Genomic DNA, 20,251 nt, shown 5'->3' with positions numbered 1-20,251 from the left:
TCACAAAATAACTCAGGTTCCAAAGTAAAAGCGAAACGAAGACAGACTGTGCATCGCAAACATTTTTTATCATGGTTCTGAAATTTCTTCAACGGCTGAAACCATTCATACATCCCCGTCAGTTTGGAATCATAGCAACAACAACAGCTACAGTAGTTCTTGGGATCGCGTTATACCAGGAAAAGAGGAAAAAGAAGATGCCGCCTGATTCCATTCAAGCCGGCGACAAAGTGTCCGTCAGCCAGACATCCCAATTCACGGTCATCCCCAACAAACGTAACTCTAAAGGCAAAACTACCCTAGCCATCCAAGACGCAAGTGGCAACAGCACTAATGTCAAATGGGATTACAACTGGGACAAGTGAGAATGAGAAATTGCGTGTTATATGTTCTCTTGTTGCCTTTGTAGGTGGTGGTATCATGTGTGTGTGATACAATTACACTTCTAGGGTAAAAACAACAACAAAAACACAACTAAAACAAATAGTTTTTTTTTTGTGTTTTTTTCACTCTTTGGAATCTGCAACCCTCCACAATGTGACATAATGGTCAGCCTAAATGACCGTGGTCACAATATGGAAGAAGAAGACCTTTTTGGTATCTGAGCAGCTCTTGCAAGATCTGTGAGACATGCTCTTATGCTTCGAAAGTCGTGAGAACTACGATCTTTGGCCTTCACAGCCCAACAACAAGCTGTGCTATGCTTTGAAGTTTGCGAGAGCTTAAGAAACCACAGGCGGAAGGTATCGTCCACTGGACTACTACTATCACAGAGACTGTGATAGTAGTAGTCCAGTGGACGATACCTTCCGCCTGTGAAGAAACTTAAAAAATGAAGGTGTGCGAATAAAATGTATATGGGAAAAAAATGTACGCAATTGTCACACTTAGCTTTTCATATTTTTGCCATCTTATTGAATGTTACTTGCTTGAAGCAATTTCTGGAGTATCACAAGTTTCAGGTGCCTTTAACCAACCACAAAATTCTAATTATTGAAATGAGACATTGTCATTCATTGTCAGATTTGGGTTGGTGTGTTCCAGTAGTAGGGTGTGCTTTGAATTGTTTTCTTCTATCTCTTCAGACGTGATCCAGAGGCACTGGTAAAGCCCCCTAAGACTGAAAACGATAGAGAGAAGTATGATGAGAAGGTCAAGCAGAAGACTCCCAGTGCAACTCGTCACCTGATACTGGTTCGTCACGGCGTCTTCGTCAACATGGATGCTGATGATCAGGAACGGACATTAACTGCTCTGGGTCGGTTAGCTGAAACCTTCTTGTGTGTGCATGTATCATGTTTGTGTTTTATAAACCAATAGCAGAACATACCAGTGCTTTACTGATTTGCAGGTAATGCAATGAGTATGAGCATAAAAGATACACATTTAACTTTTTGAGTGAAATTTGTCAATAGAAAGTGTTCGGAAATTACTCTTTTGAGCTTTTATAGGTTGTGGAAGAGTTGCTCACCCTTGGAAGTACTGGGTCAAATAAAGCCACGTGACAGTGGAGTCAAGCGATCGTCTGACATCCCAGTGAAAATTAGCTCCGATCTGCCTTTTTTTGCAATGAAACATTTTTTATTTGAAAGTATGCACATCTGGCTGATTGTACAATGCTTTGATCACGTGCCTGGACTGTCAGATCGCTGTCCACGTATGAAGACATCGATACCGTATACCGCTCATACAGGTGGTCGGACTGGCAAGCGATAAAAACAGCATGGAATATCCCGCTCTGATTTGCATACTTTTGAACTAAAAGAGCAATATATTGAGCAGAGAGTGCGGAAAATGTAGATTGTTTTTACTGGGATGTCAATAACTTGACTTCATGGTTACGTGGGTTTGTAAGCCTCCGTATTTTCAAGGAAAAGCAATTCTTACACAACCCATATAAACTCAACAGTTATTTCAGGAAATCATCAATTACTTGTTTCTTGTAATAAAACAAGGAACATTGAACTCATGTTTGATTACCTTGTGGCAGATGAGTTGCCTTTTTTATATTTTTAAATTCTTCCTTTTTCATTTATTTTTTTATATTTGTTTTACTGCAGGTCAAGAGCAGTCAGAAATGACTGGTCAGTACCTGAATGACCTCGACCTAGCTTACACCAGAATGGTTGCCTCTACAATGTCAAGGGCAGTGGAGACAGCAGAGATTATCCAGAAGCACCTGCCAGCAGTAAAACTTGATCGTGATGATCTGTTGTGTGAAGGCCGCCCTGTTTTACCGGAACCTGTCCTATACTCGAAACCTGACCATACAGTAAGTAGGTTTCAGTATGCTTGTGTGTACATGTACTGTTCATTTGTATTACCTTTAAGAGACCTCATCCACATTGGAAAGATCTTCTTTAACCGACAACACTTTCTTAATAACTTAAAATGAAAAACCTCTGGTCTTACATGATTGTTTACAGGAACAAGATGACATAACCCAGTGGTAGAAATTACGGTTTTGTGTGATTTGGGGTTGCAGTATTTTCAAGATGGAGCCCGCATTGAAGCTGCCTTCCGTAAATATTTTCATCGGGCTGGTCCCGAGCAGAAAGATGACAGTGTTGAAATCCTAGTTTGCCATGCCAATGTTATACGATACAGTGTTTGTAGGTAAGTCTGAGGATATTTTTTCCCCGTTTACTGAGTATGTGAGGGATATGTTTTAAGTATGATTGTTTTGTGATTGTATGTTAATTATTTATTTATCCGCAGAAAAGTGCAGATCCGCAGAAAATTCTCACCACTGTCTTTAAAGTATACTAACTTTGTACAAAATGTCAGTTTAACTGGCCTAGTCCTTGTGGTTGCAATTTATGTCACCTCCGCGTGTGTGTTCCCTAAACTATAGACATGTAACATGGTTGTTATGTTATTATCCTCGGCTAAAACAAGTGGTTTTTTTTATCATCACTGTGTATTTTTCTTGTTGGTTTTTAGAGCTTTACAGTTTCCGCCTGAAGCTTGGCTCCGCATTGTTTTGCCACATGCAAGTGTGACACACATCATCATTCGGCCATCAGGACATGTCTACCTCCAGGGTCTTGGCAGTGTGGGTCACATGACCCCAAGCAAAGTCACAGTGTCGTCAAGAGGCCGAAATTTACCATGACACTATATTAGTTTTTGAATGTACATGGTCTTTTTTGAGCTTCTAAATGCTTTGTTCTTACAAGAGCAGTTGCAGTAATCTTATTGTGTATGGATGAGAGTTTTCATGAAAAAGTTAAGAATTCACATCACTTCAAGATTATTGGTGTTTTGGAAGAGAGTGGAGATGATGCATTCTGATTACCTTATTTTGCAGATATCTGCAAGAGTTGCTTTGTTAAATTGATAGGCTGAATTGTTCTCCAATCTACTTGCACACATAGAGAAAACAAAGCCAGAAAAGACCATCAATCAGGCAGAATTTGTTCCATTTTATTTGTACAGGGTTTTAATGTACATGTGTGCTCTGCAGCTCCTTAAATAGTCAGCCACTCAGAACGCTTGAGTCAGGGCTCCTCAAACTGTGCGTCCCTGCGTACTGTATGCACTATCATCTGTTGGCGAGGAATGTGCCTTCCGAAAGCATGGAAATAAAACCTCCTGGTCTTCAGAGCCTCTAAAGTTCCACTGATGGTGTCCAAAGATCCTCTATACATTAATTAAGGTGGGGGGGTCCTGGGGTCATCTAGTTGGAGTGTCTGTGGGGAGCCCTGTATTGCACAGCAAGTGTTTCTTTGTTGCGGTTACACTATCAGGCATTTCCCATTCCCCCCTCCTCTAAATTCACTTTTTTAAATATATACATGTAAGCAAACTGTGCTCACAAAATAAAGACAGATTTTTTTTCCCGTTTTCACAACAAACATAACATTCTTAGGAATAAAGGAACATTTTCTTTACATATTGTTATCCCAGCGAAGCTGGAGGTATCCCACATACTGTAATCGACTTGAGAAATGTTCACACCGATAATACATGATAAAGAAGGATTCTTTGTGCCCGGCTACGTGCTACAGTTGGAGATGGAAGTTCACCAAAAATTGGGACCATACTAACAAAAATACGGTGGGTGCAATAGTCGCCCCCATTTTTTCAGCAAACGCCACCCAAGGCCGCTTTGGACGGGTAGAAATTCTGTACTTTCCAAGTCTATTTGTGTGTGGTTGTTCAAGACTATGGATAAAGCTCGCGTGAGAAGATTACGTCACGGTCAAAAGTCTTTGACGTCAATTATTGCATCATGACGTCATGCCTCCCTGTAGTCTTTCTCTCTCGCGCAGTGTGTGTGTTTGTGTTCATTTTGAGCACATGTGTTGGTGTTACTGTGTGTGTGTGTGTATATGTGTGTGTGTGCGTGCGGCGCACGCGTGCATGAGTCTGTACTCGTCGCGTGCATGAGTCTGTACTCGTGTGTGTGTGAGTGTGTGTGTGGGCATAAGTGTATGTGTGTGCGTGTATGTGTGTTTGTTTGTAAAGGTGTGTATGTCCGTCTGTCCATATGTGCGTATGGGTGTGTGTTTTGTGTGTATGAAGTTTTTGTGAGAGTGAGTGAGTGCGTGTGAGTGAGTGTGTGTATGTGTGTGTGTGTGTGACTTGGGGTGTGCGTGTGTGTGTGTGTGTGTTTGAGAGAGAGTGTGTGTGTGAATGTGTTTGTGTGTATGTTTGTGTGTGTCTGAGTTTGTGTGTATGTTTGTGTGTGTATGAGTGTGTATATGGTGTTTGTTTGTAAAGGACTGGTGTGTGTGTTCGACTGTCTATGTGCGTATTTGTTTGTTTGTTTACTTAACGCTCAGCCGACCACGAAGGGCCATATCAGTGACATATAACGTGCGCCACACACAAGACAGAAGTCGCAGCACAGGCTTCATGTCTCACCCAGTCACAGTATTCTGACACCGGACCAACCAGTCCCAGCACTAACCCCATAATGCCAGACGCCAGGCGGAGCAGCCACTAGATTGCCAATTTTAAAGTCTTAGGTATGACCCGGCCGGGGTTCGAACCCACGACCTCCCGATCACGGGGCGGACGCCTTACCACTAGGCCAACCGTGCCGGTCTATGTGCGTATGAGTGTGTGTTTTGTGTGTATGAGATTTGTGTGAGTCAATGTGTGTGTGTGTGTGTGTGCTTGCGTATGTACAGTGTGTGTGGGTGTGTGTCTGTTTGAATAAGAGAGAAAGAGAGAGAGTGGGTGGGTGTGTGTGTGTGCGTAAGTGTATGTGTGTGTGTATGTGTGTTTGTTTGCAAAGGTGTTTATGTCCGTCTGTCTATATGTGCGTATGGGGGTGTGTTTTGTGTGTATGAAGTGTGTGTGAGAGAGTGAGTGAGTGCGTGTGAGTGAGTGTGTACGTGTGTAACTTGGGGGGGCGTGTGCGTGTGTGTGTGTTTGAGAGAGAGAAAGAGAGAGAGTAAGAGAGAAGTTTGTCTTTCGCTGGGGTATGCAGTGCCTTGGCGTTGCACATCTACTTAATTGTTATTTTATACAAATGTACACTGTACTCAAGTTTACCAATGTTACCAAAGCAGTAGAGGAGACATAGAGAATACTACATGGCTTGCTGTGTCGTACCAGATTTACACTCGTTGCTTTTTCAAATAGTGAACAGCTCGCTTTCGCTCGCAGTTCAATTTAAAACAAGAAGAGCAAACGCTCGATCGAGTCACTTTCGCAGTTCTGAATATTATATGAGGCATCAGATGGACAGGAAGAAATTGCTATTCACAACACAATGAGTCACGTTCACATAAAATTTGAGCCCGGTCACTTTTATAGTTTCCGAGAAAAGCCCAACGTTAAGTTGTGTGTTGCCGAACAGAAAAGGCTAGTTATCTCCCTTGTTTTTCTGATAACGTTCGTAAAAGGCTACAGATGTAAATACTTTGATGTAAAGAATAATCCTACAAAGTTTCAATCACATCCGATGAACTTTGTCAAAGATATAAAATGTCTAATTTTTCCTTTGACGCTGACCTGTGACCTTGAAAAAGGTCAAAGGTCAACGAAACCATCGTTAAAGTGTAGAGGTCATTGGAGGTCACGACTAAACAAAATATGAGCCCGATCGCTTTGATAGTTTCCGAGAAAAGTCCAACGTTAAGGTGGTGTCTACGGCCGGCCGGCCGGACAGACTAACACTGACCGATTACATAGAGTCACTTTTTCTCAAGTGACTCAAAAACAACTCGTGTTCACTATTTGAAAAAGCAACGAGTGTAAATCTGGTACGACACAGCAAGCCGTGTAGTATTCTGTTTATCCTACATACTGTACTTACGTGTATTTGACTGAAAATGTCTTGCAGACGAGGCAGCTAAATTGAAGACGCTTGTTTTGGAACCTCGATCTCTTCTAAAGTCTCGTGCAATCTATTACGTCAAAGCAAAGAAACGTCACTCTGAAAGTGTGGTGTGACGTGTTAGTTCTAAAGATTCATCGAGGGTAATTAGCGAGCGCAATTTTTGTTTCTATAATGACGTTTGTCTCGGTGACTTTGGCATCATAAGCAGTGGAAAAACAGGTCCCTGCCAGACTTGCTTGACATGACCTCATTTACATGATATTCACACGTGTGATTTGAACGATTATTATCTCACGGGTGTCTCTCTCACGTATGTAGGATAAACACATTTACACTGCCTGTTTTTAATAACAACGAACACTGATCACTCAGGTGAGCCAAACATCATATACATTTTCCCTAAAAGGCATTTTTAGTGAATCTTGTCACTGTTCAAAAGGCTAGACTTACACATTTTCATGAACATATCCACAACATACTTTCAAAAGCACTACAATTTACATTTCTCTTTTTATTTCAAACAGTTTATTAAAAATGCTTATTATGTTTTCACACAGATAGCCAGCGAAAGACACACACACACTTAACTGTTTAGAAAGAAGTCTTAGCAACACAGAGTGTGTACGTATGTCCACCTGAGTAAATGTGTTTAGTTGCATGTTCAAGTACATAATTTTATGGGTTATTCTCCAGAGCTGTAAATCTTTTTCTGACATGTATTTTCAGTCCTTAAAGTGATTATAAAGTATATAAAATGACACTAGAATGTATTCTCTTTATTTTGTTCATTAGTAATCCACTTATACAATGATAAAGACATTCAACAACAAAACCATCATCTTCTTTTTTTAATTGTTAGTACATGTACAATGTATTGAAATCCATGTCACATCCTCTAGTTTTCGTGTTACATGAGTGATGTACTTTGAAATGCTTATAATTTACTGAATGTAGACAAACAAAAAATGTGCAATTATTTCTAATTCTTTCTCTGCAGGCCAAGGATATATATGGAACCAGCATTTATCAATGAAATCAATTTGTATGGTTAAAATATCTCGGTTAAATAAAGAAATATCACCTTAGTAATTTTCTTTCCACTGGGACACAGCTCTTGAGAATAACCCGTATGATTAAAGGACCCCAACAGGCTATTTTTGGTGTCAAAAACGCGTTTATTTGCGTTTTGGCGTGACTTAGGTTAACCAGACTTATGCATGCCGTAGAAAATTGTTTTCTCACCTTCCCTCACAGGGTTTAGTTTATTTCGGAATCGTTTAGGCCATAATCCGACGAATTTCGTGGCTGAAGCGAAGCGTTTTCGCGTTCCGATCTGGTGGCCATTGTATTTTGAACGTCCGCGAGAGTACGGAAGTGGTGAATTCTGGGTAAAATTTTCGATGACGTCAAAAGCCGTATTCATAGAAGCAACTTTAGCTGCTGAACCTTACAGTTTTGAGCCTGGGAGTTAAAATCAAGGGTCTGCGCGCCCCCTGATTTGTAATCATTTTTTTATATTTAGTCAAGTTTTGACTAAATATTTTAACATCGAGGGGGAATCGAAACGAGGGTCGTGGTGTATGTGCGTGTGTGTGTCTGTCTGTCTGTCTGTGTGTGTGTGTGTGTAGAGCGATTCAGACTAAACTACTGGACCGATCTTTATGAAATTTGACATGAGAGTTCCTGGGTATGAAATCCCCGAACGTTTTTTTCATTTTGTTGATAAATGTCTTTGATGACGTCATATCCGGCTTTTCGTGAAAGTTGAGGCGGCACTGTCACGCCCTCATTTTTCAACCAAATTGGTTGAAATTTTGGTCTAGTAATCTTCGACGAAGCCCGGACTTCGGTATTGCATTTCAGCTTGGTGGCTTAAAAATTAATTAATGACTTTGGTCATTAAAAATCTGAAAATTGTAAAAAAATATAAAAATTTATAAAACGATCCAAATTTACATTTATCTTATTCTCCATCATTTGCTGATTCCAAAAACATATAAATATGTTATATTCGGATTAAAAACAAGCTCTAAAAATTAAATATATAAAAATTATTATCAAAATTAAATTGTCGAAATCAATTTAAAAACACTTTCATCTTATTCCTTGTCGGTTCCTGATTCCAAAAACATATAGATATGATATGTTTGGATTAAAAACACGCTCAGAAAGTTAAAACAAAGAGAGGTACAGAAAAGCGTGCTATCCTTCTTAGCGCAACTACTACCCCGCTCTTCTTGTCAATTTCACTGCCTTTGCCATGAGCGGTGGACTGACGATGCTACGAGTATACGGTCTTGCTGAAAAATGGCATTGCGTTCAGTTTCATTCTGTGAGTTCGACAGCTACTTGACTAAATATTGTATTTTCGCCTTACGCGACTTGTTTACAAATCACGTTAATGTTCCCGATATCTTCTTGTCATCCCAAAAGTCAAGGCACAAAAACAAAATCCCTTGACTTTTGGGGCAGCGCGACTCCGTGGATTTTGTTTTCTTTCTCCATATCATTACTAGATTGTCCCGTCGCTGGGGGCGGGGGTGTAGCTCAGTCGGTAGCGCGCTGGATTTGTATCCAGTTGGCCGCTGTCAGCGTGAGTTCGTCCCCACGTTCGGCGAGAGATTTATTTCTCAGAGTCAACTTTGAGTGCAGACTCTCCTCGGTGTCCGAACACCCCCGTGTGTACACCCAAGCACAAGACCAAGTGCGCACGAAAAAGATCCTGTAATCCATGTCAGAGTTCGGTGGGTTATAGAAACACGAAAATACCCAGCATGCTTCCTCCGAAAACGGCGTATGGCTGCCTAAATGGCGGGGTAAAAAACGGTCATACACGTAAAATTCCACTCGTGCAAAAAACACGAGTGTACGTGGGAGTTTCAGCCCACGAACGCAGAAGAAGAAGAAGAAGTAGTCCCGTCGCTTCCTCGCAGTGGAAAGCTAGCAGCAACAGAGTCGCGATACCCCAAAGTCAAGGGAGATCTATGGGATTTTTCTTCCTTTTCTTTATTGTCCCATCGCTGGAAAATTTGACGGGCGCTGTGGCGTGGTGGTAAGACGTCGGCCTCTTAATCGGAAGGTCGAGGGTTCGAATCCCGGTCGCTGCCGCCTGGTGGGTTAAGTGTGGAGATTTTTCCGATCTCCCAGGTCAACTTATGTGCAGACCTGCTAGTGGCTTATCCCCCTTCGTGTGTACACGCAAGCACAAGACCAAGTGCGCACGGAAAAGATCCTGTAATCCATGTCAGAGTTCGGTGGGTTATAGAAACACGAAAATACCCAGCATGCTTCCTCCGAAAGCGGCGTATGGCTGCCTTAATGGCGGGGTAAAAACGGCCATACACGTAAAATTCCACTCGTGCAAAAACACGAGTGTACGTGGGAGTTTCAGTCCACGAACGCAGAAGAAGAAGCTGGAAAATTTGGGTCGCTTCCTTCGAGTGAAAAGCTAGAAACAACAGAGTCACGCTACCCGAAAGTCAGTGAATCTATTAGAATTTTTTTCTCCATTTCTTTATTGTCCCATCACATTCCACAACTTGGACACATACCAAAACTTGGACACATGACGATATTACCACGTCTTTGACACATACCACAACTTGGTCACATACCACAACTTGGACACATACCACATCTTGGACACATACCACAACTTGGACACAGACCACATCTTATACGCATACCACAACTTGGACACATACCATACCTTGGACACATTACCATAGCTTGGACACATACCACATCTTGGACACATACCACAACTTGGACACATACCACAACTTGGACACATACCACTACTTAAAACACATACCACAACTTGGACACATTCCACATCTTGAACACATACCACAACTTTGACACATACCACAACTTGGACACATACCACATATTGGACACATACCATAACTTGGACACATTACCACATCTTGGACACATACCACAACTTGGACACATACCACATCTTGGACACATACCACAACTTGGACACATACCACATCTTGAACACATTCCACATCTTGGACATATACCACAACATTGCACATATTAGACACATACCACAACTTGGACACATACCACAACTTGGACACATTCCACAACTTGGAAATTTCCACAACTTGGACCACAAGCGCGACTCTGTTGCTGCTAACTTTTCACTGGGAGGAAGCGATCCGAATTCGCCAGCGATGAAGGAAAATAACGAAATGGAAAAAGAAAGAAAAACAAATCGAATGGATCCCTTGACTTTGGGGTAGCACGACTCTGTTGCTGCTAGCTTTCCACTGGAAGGAAGCGATCCGAATTTCCCAGCGATGAGACAATAGGCTGAATAGAGAATTTGTCTTTTAAAATTTTTTTTTTACAAATCGCAGATTTAGGTTCGACGTAATTTGTACAATATTTTTACATTTTTACAAACCATGGGTTAACAGCTCAGTTGGAGGTTTAATTGGTGCCAGTGTGTAGACATACAGGCTGGGGGAGTGGCTTAGGAGCGAGCAGATAGCTGTATCGTTATCAGCGTCTGTTACTGGAGATCGTTCTTACAGCGGCGTCCGAGTTGAGACGGAAGTGTCCCACCTATTTGGGTTGATAATCGGGGATTAATGTAGAATTGTATCCTCTTAGTCAGGTTTGAGGCACAAAGTGTACGAGGAAAAACAGTCTCTCCTAAGGGTGGAAGTAAAATGTCTGCCAGACTCAACAAATAGATTAGGCAGCCCATGATCACTGTTGTGATTGTAGTTGAAGTTCTATCGGATTTGTTGTTGGCCATGTTGTTGAAGACGTATAATTATGTTCTCGAATTTAAGTTGATGATGTTGTTGTCGTCGTCGTAGATGAAATCAAGGTTGTAACGTGTCAAATCAATAGTGTTCCACCTACAGTTTATCAGTGTAAAGCTGTTGTTGTTGACATTGTAGTTGTTCTTGGTTTTCGAGTTGTTGTCAGTGTTATTGTCGTCGTTGTAATTGCTACCCAGTCGGATAGAAACAAATAAAAACTCAAGCCTGAGTCTTTTTTTTGCAACTCCGAACATTCGGCAGCAGCACACTCTCTCGGCATGATATCGGGAGCACGCGCGCATCCACAGCTGCAGCAAAGACGCACACTGAGCGTTGCTACTTTCGCTTCTGACTCCCCCTTGTGACGTCACAGCCAAGGGCTTGCCGCCGCAGGGAATTTGAAGTCTCGCGTAGCAGACGAATTTGGTCGCTTTTTGAGCATGCATTTTGTGTAAAATTAGACTGATGCAAGCCAACACAAAACCTGAGATTTACTGATCGGTTTTTGTATCTGTAGATGCTTACCTATATCATTAAATCAACCCCAACTGCTTTATCTGACCTTAAAAAGAGCCTGTTATGGTCCTTTAAACAAAAGGCCATGATAGTTGCTACAGAGAGAGAGTCAGAGTGTGTGTGTGTGTGTGTGTGTGTCAGCGCTCGCGCCTTAGACAGAGTTGATAAACTGGACAGACAAGGCAGAGAGACCCATAATCCACACAGATACACAGTTCCTGCACACTTTCTACCGCCCGTGTATGCAATAACCTTCGTGATCACCACCTGCAGGGCCACTCTAGAAATGCTGCATCAGCAGAACCACATAAAGAAACTCATCAGAAGGACATGTACATGTACTAAGGAAACTCTTCGGTCATACTGTACACTTTAAATCAAAATGTTTTTGTTGCAGCAGACTGAGCGAAGCGGAAAAAGGACTTATCACAGTATTTCAAATTCTCAAAGTAAAAACTGTACATCTGTTCCAGAAATTGCTTGTGAAGGGTCATATGTCTCGATTACATGTGCAAGGGGAAGATTGGACACTGCATAACATTCACATCGGAGTCAGTTATTTTCTGCGATCGTTGTCAGTATGTTACCAGAGGGTCTTAAATGAGGTATAACCCAGCGTGAGGACAATAGCAAACTACAAGATGTACAATGTTTGGCAGCTCAACTTGGAAGGATCTGTTTTCTATGTCTTTTGGCCACACCACTGGTTCTGCTTCACTGATTTCAGAAGTGAGGTCCGACGGCTGTCGGTCTTGTCCTTCCACTTCAAAATCCTTGTAAACTGCTCCGCTGCATCACAACTGCTATCCCCATCACTTTCTGCACTGGCTGTCTGCTGAATTTGTTTTTTCCTATTGAAAAAGATATCATCTGTCAGAGAAGGGTTTCTAAGTACAAAAAAACAAAACACACCAAAAAAAGGCAGTAAATGAGGCTGAGGAGAAAATCTAGGGTTATATATGATTAGTCTGAACAGGAGTTAATCATGTCAAGAAACCTGAAACTGCAGATTTCCATGAAAATGTGAAAACATTCTTCTCTGAGCTGTTGCCGAAAGTCATGAACAGCTATCCGAGCTTTAGGCTCTGACGATGTGTTGGTTTTGATTTCTGTTTTCTTTGGTGGCCTTTCTATATGCTGAAAGTTTACCATGATATCAAGGAGTGGGTAGACAATAGAGCAAAAATATTAGATCTTCAAACACTAATGCCATGAGCCATTGGTATAAAACTAACAAGAAGAGCAAACGCTCGATCGAGTCACTTTCGCAGTTCTGAATATTATATGAGGCATCAGATGGACAGGAAGAAATTGCTATTCACAACACAATGAGTCACGTTCACATAAAATTTGAGCCCGGTCACTTTTATAGTTTCCGAGAAAAGCCCAACGTTAAGTTGTGTGTTGCCGAACAGAAAAGGCTAGTTATCTCCCTTGTTTTTCTGATAACGTTCGTAAAAGGCTACAGATGTAAATACTTTGATGTAAAGAATAATCCTACAAAGTTTCAATCACATCCGATGAACTTTGTCAAAGATATAAAATGTCTAATTTTTCCTTTGACGCTGACCTGTGACCTTGAAAAAGGTCAAAGGTCAACGAAACCATCGTTAAAGTGTAGAGGTCATTGGAGGTCATGACTAAACAAAATATGAGCCCGATCGCTTTGATAGTTTCCGAGAAAAGTCCAACGTTAAGGTGGTGTCTACGGACGGCCGGCCGGCCGGACAGACTAACACTGACCGATTACATAGTCACTTTTTCTCAAGTGAGCCAAAAATTAAGCAATGACAATATCTTTTGGAAAAACACTGTTGTTCTGTAAAAGCTATTGAGCAGTCTGTTTACACCAGTAATATATATATGTTACACACCTCTGAGTCCTGGATAGCTTGCAAATTTGACTGAGGGTTGATATTCAGGTATTCCCCTCTAGCGAGGTAATACCTGAAAATGTACCTGAGCAAAAATATCAAGCTATCAAGGACGAAAGCCTTCATTTTCATTTTTTTCTCTTAATGAAAAAGCTTAGTAAGATGATGATTTTGCTGCTGAAATTGATCCACGATTTTGCACCTTCTTATTCTCTTCACAAGGTATAAGAGTGTTATTTTAGCACTTTCTTATTCTCTTCATTCTTAATCTGCCAGTCACAATCTATCACAATTACCATTACAAAACTTCTACTGGCAAAACAGTTGAAGATGTGAGATTAATGGGACTAATGGAAAAGCTTTTATTGCATACTAGCTGTACTTGTTTTCTATGTCTGTAGGCGACTTATATGCCCGCACCTATATACGGTTTGAAGGAGAGAGAGAGAGAGAGAGAGAGAGAGAGAGAGACAGAGACAGAGAGAGAGAGAGAGAGAGAGAGAGAGAGCTCACACTCACACATATGTGCACGCACACACACATTTATGTATGTTCACATGCGCCAGAGAGCTCACAGTCCCACACATGTGCCCACACACACACTTATGTATGTTCACACGTGTTTACACAACTTATTAGCCTGCAGAGAGAGAGAGAGAGAGAGGTGACACTCATACACTTGTGCACACACACACTTATGTCCGTATGCGACATATGCCCGCACCCATATATACTTAGGAGAGAGAGAGAGAGAGAGAGAGAGAGAGAGAGAGAGAGCTCACACATGCACATACCCACACACACACACGTGTGTATGTTGAATGCGCTGTGCGCGTTTGGATTACAGGACTTAGCCCGCAGAGAGAGAGAGAGAGAGAGAGAGAGAGAGAGAGAGAGAGAGAGAGAGAGAGCTAGCTTACACTCACACACATACGCGCGCACACACTCACACACACATATATGTATGCGTTCGGATGACAGCCCGCAGAGAGAGAAAGAGAGAGACTCTGAGCTTACCGTGACTGACTATCTTTGTAACCGAGACCCAAGATTTTGCCAACAAAAGTGAAGAGACTGGACAATGACGCCGTGAACATATGACGCAGAACATGACGTCAAAACTAATGACGTGGTGAGGAGAGATGAAGCAAAGTTTCGCCAACCCAGACGGGTCTGCGATGGCTCATATGATATGTACTGTTTTCTGCCGTTTTTAACGAATCCTTTAAAGTTAGGTTTTCCCAAAGTACCCTATGACACGACTCAAGTGGCAAAGAACATACCCTGAAATTCCCGTCCCAGTCAGTGCAGCCATTTCGGAGCCTTTAGTCATCAACAGACAGACACACACACACAGACACAAGCTTTATCAGTTAGATTCTGTACTCACTTCAAGTTGAACTGAGTTCAAGGTGGAGGCCTGAGCAATGATTGAAGCTACTGCTTCCCAGATTCTAGTTGTTGCAGCAGGTCCTGAAGAGGGAGTAAGAAAAGGTGCAGTGAAAACAGTTGTAATCTCACTAAAGTTATGAAAACAAGCTTGTTTAAAGAAAAGATAAGCTAGGCATCTAGTGGTTACAGAAACGGTCAGATACGCATATTTTCAATGCTTAGGAGCTTATCGGTAGTTAACACCACTGGCTGTGTCACAAGAGTTCAAGTCACAGCATTGGCCCACCATGCTGCAGTATGCAACAATTGATAAAGCAGCTGCACATATAGCAGTGTAGTTCCCAATCCCAGACTCAGACGACAATAATTCATTTCGATCTAGATTCAAATTATGTCTACATAAAAATTGTTCTGCAAGAAGACCTACAACTATCGAACGGTCGCCCGCCCAAGGGTCAGAACAATGTGTCCGATCAAAAAGGTATGCATCAGTGACCAAGGTCCGAGGCCTGAGTACAACTGTTATAGTTAGAGACCCCTGATGATGAAAGAATACTCTATCTCTAGAAAAAGGAAAGGGAGAAAAAAAGGAAAGCATTGACACCCCAAGCCCATAAAGGTTAAATATAAAACAAAAAATGAACTCTCTCAGATGGCAGGTGGGCCAGTGCAAAATTGACCAAATCGTTCAAAACACTGTTTTGGGTATTTTAGCAGATTATGTTTCCATAACATACCTATCATCCATGTGTGTCGGTGTTTTTGTCAAAAGTGTCCTATTTATCTGTCAATAAAGACAAAATGTGAACATGTGTGGCATTGATTGTCTTCTGTAGTCGATATTCCCCCGCCAAAAAATGTCTCATTTCAAAGGCTAGTTACGGCTTTGTCCTCAGCAAAACAGTGCATTCACGACATACGAAACTGCGCAGGAGCTCTTGACCTATAACATGACATCAGTGTTTTGATGAATGTTCCATTCACTCAGCCACTTGTCCGTTGCAAAGGCAGCAATCGTAATCGAACGGAAATGTCCTTATTTGGAAGGTACTCGACATCCATTGGTTCGTTTCATAAACCGAAATCGGGAACCAGTTTACTTTGTGAGTGCGCATGCTCAGCTTACGAATTTTGCATACGGAAACTACCGAAGAGACTCTCGGCCATGACGGGAACACCCGAAGTTCACTCGGTTTTACAGCATCCTGGTTACACATCAAACGATCGGTGACAACCGAAAGCGAATTTTTCCTTGAGAAACAACCTTTGATACGATAACAATGGCTCGAAATAAGAAAGAGGACAATGTCTTTATTAGTTCGGTTAGCAACAACAAGTAGTTCCGCTGGTACTAGGCCAAAGTTTGGATTCTGTCGGTGTTTCCGATACAGAGGAAAGCTTTGATCTCCACGCAGATCCACAGGTCGCCATTTCCGAACACGCCATGCAGCACACTTTTTACGTCTCGGCACTGGCGTGCTTTGCGCTGAATTTGAGTCAGTTTCTGTGCAGTATCTCCTCGACAAGCAAGTTGAGCATTTGCTACGCAAAAAAAACAAAAACAGGAGAAAGTATCCAACATCAGTCAGATTATCGGTAATGTTTGCTGGGCCTGCCATTTCCCGAACGAAACTGGATCAGCATCTGTTTGTATTAATCTGCACTTTCGTAAATTCCGTCACTGTCTTGACGAACTGTGTCATTTTCTTCACCACGATACACAGTTCATTGCGAAGAGCTTCCTCAGTAAATCGTCCAGATTCCACGTACGATTTGTTGTCAAAAAACAACTCAAACGAAAGTTTCAAACTCATCATCCTCCATCTTGCTTGTCGAAGCACCAAAGTACTGTATCGATGTAAAAACAAAAGCAGAAAACTTCGAGGAAACCAACAAATCGACGAGATAACGGAAGGAAATAAGTCTCGTTCTGGCTCAAGTAAGTTACCGTTAAAAATACCGTTATTCTCGCATGCAAATACAAACGAGAATCGGGTCATTGATACACGTTTAGCGCTGGGGCAGTATCCCCATGCTGGTTGACAGAGGGAAAGAAGGGATGGACGCATAAATTCTCTGCTGGCGTGCTAAAGGCTAAGTAGTTTGCAATTCAAATAAACTAAGCTGTTCATTCATAGCACAGTTTTGTTCTTGTATGTCTGTTTCAATAGTGTTTCTGTGGTGTTCAATCTTCAATGTCGTTTTTCTCAGTTCAGCCATTTTGCCTACGGTTACGTCTTGGGTTACGCGATTTCTCTGGCTGTAATTTAGCTAGAGCAATATTTTCTTTTGTAGTTTGTGCAGAATATAACATTCTGGGGGATTACGAAGGGATTTTGCTGAAATTTTATTATAGTCATATCCAGATTATTTCAAAAAATAATTTCGCAAGCGTTACCCTAAAGTTTGACAGTTGTAACAAAGAAGTGTTCCTAACTCCAAATATAAATATAATAAACAAGATCTGCTTCGTAATCCCCTAGAGCATACCCAGAAGGATAAAATAAAACAATAATTAGAAGTGTGACAATCACATCTGATGAAAATCCGTGTATCTCCTGTACTCCACTTTTGTCTGTATTTTGACTGTTTTTGTCGCGTAAAACAAAAACCAGCAACCGAAAATACAAAAAGTGACTATTCTTTGTCATCATTTGTTCATTTCTTTCATAAAATAACATTCAGACACAATAAAACATTCAAAATTAAAAAAAAGGTAGTGCACTGGCCCACCTCCCCTTAACAATATAAAACCATAATTTACTCACTCCCACAAACTGAGAAAACCTACCATGACTCTGTTGACGGCATTAGCAGTGCGTGGTGATCCTTGCACCAGATGGGACTTAAACAATCCGAAGCAGGACTTAAGTTCCTGCAGTCTGCTGGTCTCAACTGGCTGTGCTGCAGCAGCCATGTCTGAAATGGCAGAACTGCACGCAACGGACCCTTTCGATGTCTGCTGTGGGGGTGTGTAGCAGTTTTTGTTGTCTTTGTCTTTTTTCAAGTAAGGGTGGGATAGCAGCTCTTCTGATGTAGGCCTCAACTTCACCTCTCGCGTCAGGCATTTCTGCAAAAAGGAAAAGGAGATTTTTTAGATGTTTTTGAAACACAAACCTTCCCATTTGTCTTTGTTCCCACGCCCCTTATATTGCAGTCTCAGACAGATTTCATGTCTCTTCTTCTTCATTCATGGGCTGACACTCCCACGGCTTTTACCTGTATCCCCGTTCTTTAGGCAGCCATACGCTGCTTTCGGGGGAAGCATGCTAGGTATATTCCTGTTTCTGTAACCCACCGAGATCTGGCATGGATTACAGGATCTTTTCCGTGTGCACTTGGTCTTGTGCTTGCATGTACACACGAAGGGGGATAAGGCACTAGCAGGTCTGCGCATAAGTTGACCTGAGAGATCAAAAATATCTCCACCCTTAGCCCACCAGATGCGGCCGGCTGGGATTGAAACCCACGACCTTCCGCTTAGGAGGCCGGCGTCTAATCCACTAGGCCATTGCGCCCGTCAGATTTCATGTTTGAAATTGCTGGTCTTTTCCAACAAGATGAAAACAACTGAGGAGGACATATAAGGACATTGGATAGTACAAACACACACACAGACACAATGTTCTTGGAAAAGAACAATGACAAAAATAACACACACACAGATCTTATCTGCGATTGCACTTTTCCCCCAGAAAACACTATTTTAACTCTAAGTAGACATCCACAACATGATTTGCCAAGGGGTAACAATGTGATGTGGTCAACGTTATTTGACACAGTGCCCCAGACTTGCAGACCAACCTGCAGCACATCCATGAGGTGAGGGTCAGGGATGTGAGGGAACTTGATGGTGCAGGCGGGGTTGGTGATGGCCTGCAGCTTGCCCATGTTGTTCTTGAAGTGCTGGAAGGGCGTTTTGCTGTACACCATGTTGTACAGGATGCAGCCCAGCGACCACACGTCACTGCGCACTCCAATCTGCACACAACATACTCCTCAATTAGCCACGTGGAAGTGATGTCCCATACTGAAAGAAGAGCCAACTTTTGAGATTGACTCCGTGTGACAATGAACCTCACACAGGGCTAAATCAGGATATTGTCAGCATAACCTACAAAGGTTAAAAATCTCAGGATCAGTCTTGATAAGCGTTCCCGTTTTCAGTACGCTTGGCTTTTCAATGTGTAACCCATCATAGTTCATTTAGCAGGGCCTAGCATTGGAAAAAGTGAGTTCAGCTTACAAAGGCGGGGGTCTGGCCCCTGGTGGGGAAAAAGAAAGAAGAAATATAAATATAAATAGTGGTGAAATAGAAAAAAACTCTGAAAATAGAAAATTTGAAGATTTTTTTTAGATTTTTTTTACCTCAAATGACACCCCCCCCCCAAGAAGATTGAGCAACTAAATTATGCCTTATTCAACAAGCAAAACACAGACAGAAAACAAGAAAACTCAGTGACAATCTTGTGTTATTTGGCCTGAAAGTGCCATTCCCACTTCCAGGAATACCTGGATTCTTTGTCACTGAATGGCTGACCACGTTCTACAATGTCGCTTCGAGACATTATTTCAAGTCTAGAGCCACAAAACACCGGCACAAAGCATGCTCGCGCGGTGCCAGAGGAAGTGCGTGCTCAAGCAAACTGTCAAACCGATTGAGAATTGAACCGAACAGCGCACAAAACGAAAGCTGGGACTGTTTGGGTTTACCGTTTGGGAATAACAGGTTTTTGCATTTCGGCGTACACCAAATCGAGTTCCGCGTACTGGAGATGTTATTTCGGCGTAAAGTAAGCCGAACGGCTTACAATGCTAGGCCCTGATTTAGGCTTGAAGTAGGAGCATGCTTCCAAAGAAATAGTAACCACAAGGCAACAAATTACCACCTCTGCTGAAGAAAGGGACAGTTTTACAAGCCAGTTTTTGTATCATCAAGAACCAAGAAAGGTTAAGTGTATTAAATATATAAATAGAGTATTGACAAAAACGTTGGTGGAGCCAATATTCCATCAGTAATGCTTGTCACGCCAAGATTTTGTTCCTGACATGACCGACATTTCGCCATCTTTACTCATTTTAGTATTTTCCTAACGACAGCATTTTGTTTCACAAGCTCCGGGTTATATCATCATGTACATACATTCTGAACAGGCAGATGTCTTAAAAAAGAACAAGAACTTAACTGTTGCCTTTGGCTGTCATGTGATTATAATGTACAGAATGTGCTCTAATCACTGCACATCACTGTAACAGGTTCCAGTCTGTGAAACACGTACATCAATGCAAATTATGGTTAAAAGTGAATAGTAACTGCATTGCAACAACAACAAAACAGACATCATCCCTCCCCAGGCATGACATCATGAAATTGTAAAAAAAAACTG

At 41.8% G+C, this 20,251-nt stretch overlaps 2 protein-coding genes across 2 annotated transcripts in view; one reads left to right on the top strand and one right to left on the bottom strand.

Annotated features, from left to right (window-relative positions):
• On the top strand, positions 1-3,619 carry LOC138962513 (serine/threonine-protein phosphatase PGAM5, mitochondrial-like). Its single transcript, XM_070334354.1, has 5 exons — positions 1-361; positions 1,086-1,258; positions 2,061-2,272; positions 2,486-2,616; positions 2,944-3,619. The coding sequence occupies exons 1-5, from the start codon at positions 72-74 to the stop codon at positions 3,113-3,115; spliced, it is 978 nt and encodes a 325-aa protein (XP_070190455.1). The 5' UTR covers positions 1-71; the 3' UTR covers positions 3,116-3,619.
• A 3,172-nt stretch (positions 3,620-6,791) lies between these two features.
• LOC138962512 (dual specificity protein kinase TTK-like) overlaps positions 6,792-20,251 on the bottom strand; it is a 43,197-nt gene continuing 29,737 nt past the window's right edge. The window contains exons 17-20 of the mRNA XM_070334352.1: positions 18,669-18,845; positions 17,656-17,934; positions 14,863-14,945; positions 6,792-12,449 (exon numbers count right to left, since the gene is read on the bottom strand). Coding sequence (XP_070190453.1) covers positions 14,910-14,945; positions 17,656-17,934; positions 18,669-18,845 — 492 coding nt within the window. The 3' untranslated portion in view covers positions 6,792-12,449; positions 14,863-14,909. The remainder of the gene's footprint in view (positions 12,450-14,862; positions 14,946-17,655; positions 17,935-18,668; positions 18,846-20,251) is intronic.

This window comes from Littorina saxatilis, linkage group LG3, assembly GCF_037325665.1.
Source record: "Littorina saxatilis isolate snail1 linkage group LG3, US_GU_Lsax_2.0, whole genome shotgun sequence".
Classification (NCBI taxonomy): Eukaryota; Metazoa; Mollusca; class Gastropoda; order Littorinimorpha; family Littorinidae; genus Littorina; species Littorina saxatilis.
This window is presented reverse-complemented; position numbering and strand designations above follow the sequence as displayed.

Bases quoted from the DNA above. Each gene is read 5' to 3' on its own strand.
- LOC138962513 (XM_070334354.1), top strand. From the start codon at position 72: ATGGTTCTGAAATTTCTTCAACGGCTGAAACCATTCATACATCCCCGT. The intron at 2,273-2,485 runs GTAAGTAGGTTT...TTGGGGTTGCAG, and splicing joins ACTCGAAACCTGACCATACA to TATTTTCAAGATGGAGCCCG. The intron at 2,617-2,943 runs GTAAGTCTGAGG...GTTGGTTTTTAG, and splicing joins ATACGATACAGTGTTTGTAG to AGCTTTACAGTTTCCGCCTG.